At 58.2% G+C, this 7,723-nt stretch overlaps 2 protein-coding genes across 2 annotated transcripts; both read left to right on the top strand.

Moving 5' to 3' along the window:
* Positions 1-1,279: 1,279 nt before the first annotated feature.
* On the top strand, positions 1,280-2,755 carry LINJ_15_1250 (putative nucleoside transporter 1; the record flags this gene model as incomplete). The annotated part of the gene is made up of 1 exon (XM_003392331.1): positions 1,280-2,755. The coding sequence occupies one exon, from the start codon at positions 1,280-1,282 to the stop codon at positions 2,753-2,755; it is 1,476 nt and encodes a 491-aa protein (XP_003392379.1).
* A 2,249-nt stretch (positions 2,756-5,004) lies between these two features.
* LINJ_15_1240 (putative nucleoside transporter 1) lies at positions 5,005-6,480 on the top strand (the record flags this gene model as incomplete). Its single annotated transcript, XM_003392330.1, has 1 exon — positions 5,005-6,480. One exon carries the CDS (start codon positions 5,005-5,007, stop codon positions 6,478-6,480), a length of 1,476 nt encoding a protein of 491 aa, XP_003392378.1.
* Between the last annotated feature and the right edge of the window lie 1,243 nt (positions 6,481-7,723).

Below are 7,723 nucleotides of genomic sequence, written 5' to 3'. Positions count from 1 at the left end.
CATCTGTGTTGATGCTTTATTTTCTTTTTTAAATCCCCCTCCCCTCCCCCCCTCTCCCCCAGCCATGGCATGCTTACCTGCACACTTGCATGTAACTGTGCCATGTTAACGGCTTCCAGCGCATACACTTCCCCAGCCCCACCACCACACACACACGCTCGTATATATATATATATGTGCACGGACTCTAGAGCGAGAGAGTGTGTATGTGTGTGTGGGTAAGATAGAGAAAGCAAGATGGGTGGATGCGCGTGCGGGAAAGTGATGGAGAGGGGTGGTGTGCTGTCTCCCACTGTCTGTGTGACGGTGTGGCCCGGACAGACACCACCACCACCAACCCTTCCTGCCCCCGCCATCCCTCTCCTACTTTCTCTCTCACGCACACGCGCATACAGGCACATAGCGGGTGTGCGTGCTCGGTGTCGTCCTTCGCGTGCTGAGCTCCTCCCTCAGAAGAAAGCACAGTGCCTGTGTGTTTGTGCGTTGCCTCTTTGGTGTCCTCCCCCTCCCCCACTTCTCGTGTTCTGCAGTCGGCGCAACGCGCCCCCCCCCCTCCCCCCCCACCACCACCACCTCACCCCTCTCGTGTGAATGTGCGTGTTTTGGGTGTGGGTGGGTGGGTATGCCCGCGTAAATGTCGGAGTGATCATCATCACCATCCTAAAAACTCTTTTCCTTTTCGTTGTTTTGCGCTCCACGTCAACGGTCACACTCCATCAGACGCACGAACACCTAGAGGCACACACACACACACACTTGCACGTGCCTTTCCAGCACCGTGTCGTGATGTGTGTTCGTCGCTCGTGCACCAACTCGCACATCTGCAGGCGCGCACAGAGAGAGAGAGAGAGAGACAGCCGATAACCACAAACCGAAACTGGAATGGCGGAAAAGGCTTGGCGCACTCTCACCCTCGCACACACGCGCGCGCTCACGTCGGTGCTCGTTGCTCAGGTGCTCCGCCCGATCTGAAGGGGGAAAACGGAGGGGGGACTGCACGCGTGGCAGCGTTCGGGCCGTGTGCCGCACTGGCGGCAGAGGCCCGCTGCGGTAAGCCAGCACCGCTTCTCTGGGGCTGTTTTGTCACTGCGCCTCTGCCAACTGTCATGGTCCTTTCAACGCTTTACTTTTCGCATCGTCCTCTCCCCATCGCGCTGGAGCTGACTCGCGTGCGCGCAGAATCGCCATCCATCAGCACACTATTTGTTTCCTCTTTCACAGGTCCGCAACGAGCCCCATCACAGCGGCCGCATCCAACGTCGCGCACCATTCCGCCCAGATGGACACCGCACCCGATCATCGCGAGCCCCAGGAGCAGGGCGAGAGTCGCAAGTGGTATGAAATGACTGCAAGCGAGTTCTACGTGTACGTCGTCGCGTTCATGTGCGGCGTGTCCATGATGATGTCCGTCAATGCCGTCTTCTCCGCGCCTGCATACATTATGACGTACTACCGCTACGCCATGCAGGCCCCGGAAGCGGTTCCGCTGTACACAAACTTCTGGAACAACGTCATGACCTACTACAACCTCATCGGTATCGTGACGAGCCTGATCATGGAGCCGCTGACGCTGCTCAGCTGGTTCCGCCGCATCCCGATGAAGGTGCGTCTGCTTGGCGGCCTGGTCATCCTGATCGTCGAGATCATCGTGCTTATGGTGGTGCCTGCGCGCGGCACGAGCGAGGCCGGTGCCGTGGCGACGATCTGCTGCACCGGCTTCATTGGCGGCTTCGGCAAGAGCATCTTCGAGTCCACGGCGTACGGCATGTTCGGTGCCTTCCCCTCGAGCTTCACGTCCACCATGATGGGTGGCGTCGGCATGTCTGGTGTGCTGACATCGCTGCTGCAGATCATCGTGAAGGCTGCGCTGCCCGACTCCTACGAGGGCGTGAAGAAGCAGTCGAAGATCTACTACGGCCTGGACGTGGGTATCCAGGGCATGACCTTCGTTGCGCTGATCCTGCTCCGCTTCAACAGCTTCGCCCAGAACTACTTCGGTGACCTCGGTGCTGTGAAGAGCAAGGTGGACGCCGGCAAGCTATCGGCGGAGGCGCTCTGCCACACCGACGAGCACCCGACTCATGACAAGGAGGGTCGCAACTCTTCTTCGGGCAAGGAGGTGCCGGCCCTGGGTGAGGTGCAGACGGCCGCCGCCAAGTCGGAGGGCCCGGATGCGGTGGAAGAGAGCTCATGGCCGCACGAGGTGGAGGGCCCGACGAGTAACGAGATCCTCGTGGCCACCGCCATCTTCAGCACGCTGCGCCGTGTCAAGTGGATGTTCGTCGCCTGTGCCTTTAATTTTCTCATCACGCTGTTCCTCTTCCCCGGCATCGCTGTCGGCATGTTTCCGGACTCGAAGTGGTTCTCGACGATCGCCGTGTTCATCTTCAACGTGTTCGATGTGCTGGGCCGCTTCTCGCCGTCGCTGAAGCTCATGTGGCCGCGGTCGTACAAGCAGCGCTGGATCATCGTAGCGGCGTCCTTTGCGCGCGTCATCTTTGTGCCGCTGCTGCTGCTGCACTCGTACCACTACATCCCGGGCGAGGCGTACGGCTACGTGATGGAGGTCATCTTCGGCTTCTCGAACGGCTACGTGGGCTCGATGGCGCTGGTGCTTGGCCCGCAGTCGAAGGGCATCGACAACGACGGCAAGCGCTTCGTTGCCGGTACTCTGATGGGCATCTCCATCCTCGTCGGTGGCACGATCGGCACCGTGCTCAGCATCATGACGCAGACCATCCGCGCGACTTACTAAAGGTAGCAGGCAGCACGTAAAGAGGGGGCGGACGACCAGCGGGGGCAATGCAGACTTGAGTTGACATCAGCGTGCATATGCGTGTAGCTGGCGATGTTCGCAAATGTGAGTGCGCGTTGGCGGCGACGGCTGCTCCATCCCCTCCCCCCCCACACACACACGCACGCACACAGAGAGAGAGGCATGTACCGTCGACACAATCGTTTCTCGCTAAGTTTTGTTCTTGTCCCTAAGAAGCGTTCGCTTTTCTATTCTTTTTGGCCTGCCCTGACTGGAGCGCCGTCGCGCTCGCACATCTCCGTTGACACCGCCAAAGGCCCTCCTCCTCTAACACCGATATATATATATATACATATATATATATGGAAAAGTAGATAGGTGTAAACGGATATTGTGCATGTATGTAGGGGCATTGAGCTGTTACTGCCATGTTCAGTTTTGTGTGGCTTCCGTCCTGGAAATGTACCGTGTCATGCAAGGACAGCGACGGGGTGGGGACAGAAAGAAATCAAAGTCTCGCACCCACGGCGAACACGCGCACGCGCGCGCTCTCCCACCACCACCACCACCACCACCACCCCGTTTCTGTTCCGAGAAGACCGTCGATCAACAAAGGCTGGCTAAAGGCAAGGCCCCAGAAGAGCGGCGCGGGCACCTTCGCTTTTCGCCTTGTGCTGATGTTCTCAACGATGTCGGTGCAACGCTCTCTGTATGCCTTTCCTTTTTCGTGTATCCTCTCTGTTTTCTGCTTTCCTGTGCGTCTCTCCGTGTGTGTGTATGTGTGTGTGTGTGTGTGTGTGTGTGTGTGTGTCTACAGGTGATTGCAAATCTTCCGAGCACAACACACAGCACCATCCGTCCCCCTCTCCCTCCCTCTCTCTCGATGAACCCACCCTTCTCGTAGCCCCTCCCGCCGCTGCCGCACTTACACGCGCGCGTATCGACACTTCGTTGAACTCTTCTAATGCCATCTGTGTTGATGCTTTCATTTTCTTTTTTAACATCCCCCTCCCCTCCCCCCCTCTCCCCCAGCCATGGCATGCTTACCTGCACACTTGCATGTAACTGTGCCATGTTAACGGCTTCCAGCGCATACACTTCCCCAGCCCCACCACCACACACACACGCTCGTATATATATATATATGTGCACGGACTCTAGAGCGAGAGAGTGTGTATGTGTGTGTGGGTAAGATAGAGAAAGCAAGATGGGTGGATGCGCGTGCGGGAAAGTGATGGAGAGGGGTGGTGTGCTGTCTCCCACTGTCTGTGTGACGGTGTGGCCCGGACAGACACCACCACCACCAACCCTTCCTGCCCCCGCCATCCCTCTCCTACTTTCTCTCTCACGCACACGCGCATACAGGCACATAGCGGGTGTGCGTGCTCGGTGTCGTCCTTCGCGTGCTGAGCTCCTCCCTCAGAAGAAAGCACAGTGCCTGTGTGTTTGTGCGTTGCCTCTTTGGTGTCCTCCCCCTCCCCCACTTCTCGTGTTCTGCAGTCGGCGCAACGCGCCCCCCCCCCTCCCCCCCCACCACCACCACCTCACCCCTCTCGTGTGAATGTGCGTGTTTTGGGTGTGGGTGGGTGGGTATGCCCGCGTAAATGTCGGAGTGATCATCATCACCATCCTAAAAACTCTTTTCCTTTTCGTTGTTTTGCGCTCCACGTCAACGGTCACACTCCATCAGACGCACGAACACCTAGAGGCACACACACACACACACTTGCACGTGCCTTTCCAGCACCGTGTCGTGATGTGTGTTCGTCGCTCGTGCACCAACTCGCACATCTGCAGGCGCGCACAGAGAGAGAGAGAGAGAGACAGCCGATAACCACAAACCGAAACTGGAATGGCGGAAAAGGCTTGGCGCACTCTCACCCTCGCACACACGCGCGCGCTCACGTCGGTGCTCGTTGCTCAGGTGCTCCGCCCGATCTGAAGGGGGAAAACGGAGGGGGGACTGCACGCGTGGCAGCGTTCGGGCCGTGTGCCGCACTGGCGGCAGAGGCCCGCTGCGGTAAGCCAGCACCGCTTCTCTGGGGCTGTTTTGTCACTGCGCCTCTGCCAACTGTCATGGTCCTTTCAACGCTTTACTTTTCGCATCGTCCTCTCCCCATCGCGCTGGAGCTGACTCGCGTGCGCGCAGAATCGCCATCCATCAGCACACTATTTGTTTCCTCTTTCACAGGTCCGCAACGAGCCCCATCACAGCGGCCGCATCCAACGTCGCGCACCATTCCGCCCAGATGGACACCGCACCCGATCATCGCGAGCCCCAGGAGCAGGGCGAGAGTCGCAAGTGGTATGAAATGACTGCAAGCGAGTTCTACGTGTACGTCGTCGCGTTCATGTGCGGCGTGTCCATGATGATGCCCGTCAATGCCGTCTTCTCCGCGCCTGCATACATTATGACGTACTACCGCTACGCCATGCAGGCCCCGGAAGCGGTTCCGCTGTACACAAACTTCTGGAACAACGTCATGACCTACTACAACCTCATCGGTATCGTGACGAGCCTGATCATGGAGCCGCTGACGCTGCTCAGCTGGTTCCGCCGCATCCCGATGAAGGTGCGTCTGCTTGGCGGCCTGGTCATCCTGATCGTCGAGATCATCGTGCTTATGGTGGTGCCTGCGCGCGGCACGAGCGAGGCCGGTGCCGTGGCGACGATCTGCTGCACCGGCTTCATTGGCGGCTTCGGCAAGAGCATCTTCGAGTCCACGGCGTACGGCATGTTCGGTGCCTTCCCCTCGAGCTTCACGTCCACCATGATGGGTGGCGTCGGCATGTCTGGTGTGCTGACATCGCTGCTGCAGATCATCGTGAAGGCTGCGCTGCCCGACTCCTACGAGGGCGTGAAGAAGCAGTCGAAGATCTACTACGGCCTGGACGTGGGTATCCAGGGCATGACCTTCGTTGCGCTGATCCTGCTCCGCTTCAACAGCTTCGCCCAGAACTACTTCGGTGACCTCGGTGCTGTGAAGAGCAAGGTGGACGCCGGCAAGCTATCGGCGGAGGCGCTCTGCCACACCGACGAGCACCCGACTCATGACAAGGAGGGTCGCAACTCTTCTTCGGGCAAGGAGGTGCCGGCCCTGGGTGAGGTGCAGACGGCCGCCGCCAAGTCGGAGGGCCCGGATGCGGTGGAAGAGAGCTCATGGCCGCACGAGGTGGAGGGCCCGACGAGTAACGAGATCCTCGTGGCCACCGCCATCTTCAGCACGCTGCGCCGTGTCAAGTGGATGTTCGTCGCCTGTGCCTTTAATTTTCTCATCACGCTGTTCCTCTTCCCCGGCATCGCTGTCGGCATGTTTCCGGACTCGAAGTGGTTCTCGACGATCGCCGTGTTCATCTTCAACGTGTTCGATGTGCTGGGCCGCTTCTCGCCGTCGCTGAAGCTCATGTGGCCGCGGTCGTACAAGCAGCGCTGGATCATCGTAGCGGCGTCCTTTGCGCGCGTCATCTTTGTGCCGCTGCTGCTGCTGCACTCGTACCACTACATCCCGGGCGAGGCGTACGGCTACGTGATGGAGGTCATCTTCGGCTTCTCGAACGGCTACGTGGGCTCGATGGCGCTGGTGCTTGGCCCGCAGTCGAAGGGCATCGACAACGACGGCAAGCGCTTCGTTGCCGGTACTCTGATGGGCATCTCCATCCTCGTCGGTGGCACGATCGGCACCGTGCTCAGCATCATGACGCAGACCATCCGCGCGACTTACTAAAGGTAGCAGGCAGCACGTAAAGAGGGGGCGGACGACCAGCGGGGGCAATGCAGACTTGAGTTGACATCAGCGTGCATATGCGTGTAGCTGGCGATGTTCGCAAATGTGAGTGCGCGTTGGCGGCGACGGCTGCTCCATCCCCTCCCCCCCCACACACACACGCACGCACACAGAGAGAGAGGCATGTACCGTCGACACAATCGTTTCTCGCTAAGTTTTGTTCTTGTCCCTAAGAAGCGTTCGCTTTTCTATTCTTTTTGGCCTGCCCTGACTGGAGCGCCGTCGCGCTCGCACATCTCCGTTGACACCGCCAAAGGCCCTCCTCCTCTAACACCGATATATATATATATACATATATATATATGGAAAAGTAGATAGGTGTAAACGGATATTGTGCATGTATGTAGGGGCATTGAGCTGTTACTGCCATGTTCAGTTTTGTGTGGCTTCCGTCCTGGAAATGTACCGTGTCATGCAAGGACAGCGACGGGGTGGGGACAGAAAGAAATCAAAGTCTCGCACCCACGGCGAACACGCGCACGCGCGCGCTCTCCCACCACCACCACCACCACCACCACCCCGTTTCTGTTCCGAGAAGACCGTCGATCAACAAAGGCTGGCTAAAGGCAAGGCCCCAGAAGAGCGGCGCGGGCACCTTCGCTTTTCGCCTTGTGCTGATGTTCTCAACGATGTCGGTGCAACGCTCTCTGTATGCCTTTCCTTTTTCGTGTATCCTCTCTGTTTTCTGCTTTCCTGTGCGTCTCTCCGTGTGTGTGTATGTGTGTGTGTGTGTGTGTGTGTGTGTGTGTCTACAGGTGATTGCAAATCTTCCGAGCACAACACACAGCACCATCCGTCCCCCTCTCCCTCCCTCTCTCTCGATGAACCCACCCTTCTCGTAGCCCCTCCCGCCGCTGCCGCACTTACACGCGCGCGTATCGACACTTCGTTGAACTCTTCTAATGCCATCTGTGTTGATGCTTTCATTTTCTTTTTTAACATCCCCCTCCCCTCCCCCCCTCTCCCCCAGCCATGGCATGCTTACCTGCACACTTGCATGTAACTGTGCCATGTTAACGGCTTCCAGCGCATACACTTCCCCAGCCCCACCACCACACACACACGCTCGTATATATATATATATGTGCACGGACTCTANAGCGAGAGAGTGTGTATGTGTGTGTGGGTAAGATAGAGAAAGCAAGATGGGTGGATGCCCGTGCGGGAAATGAGANAAAAGGGG

This window comes from Leishmania infantum, chromosome 15 (genome assembly GCF_000002875.2).
Source record: "Leishmania infantum JPCM5 genome chromosome 15".
Taxonomy (NCBI): Eukaryota; Euglenozoa; class Kinetoplastea; order Trypanosomatida; family Trypanosomatidae; genus Leishmania; species Leishmania infantum.
Note: the sequence above shows the minus strand (reverse complement) of the source record. Positions and strands in the feature narration are given on the sequence as shown.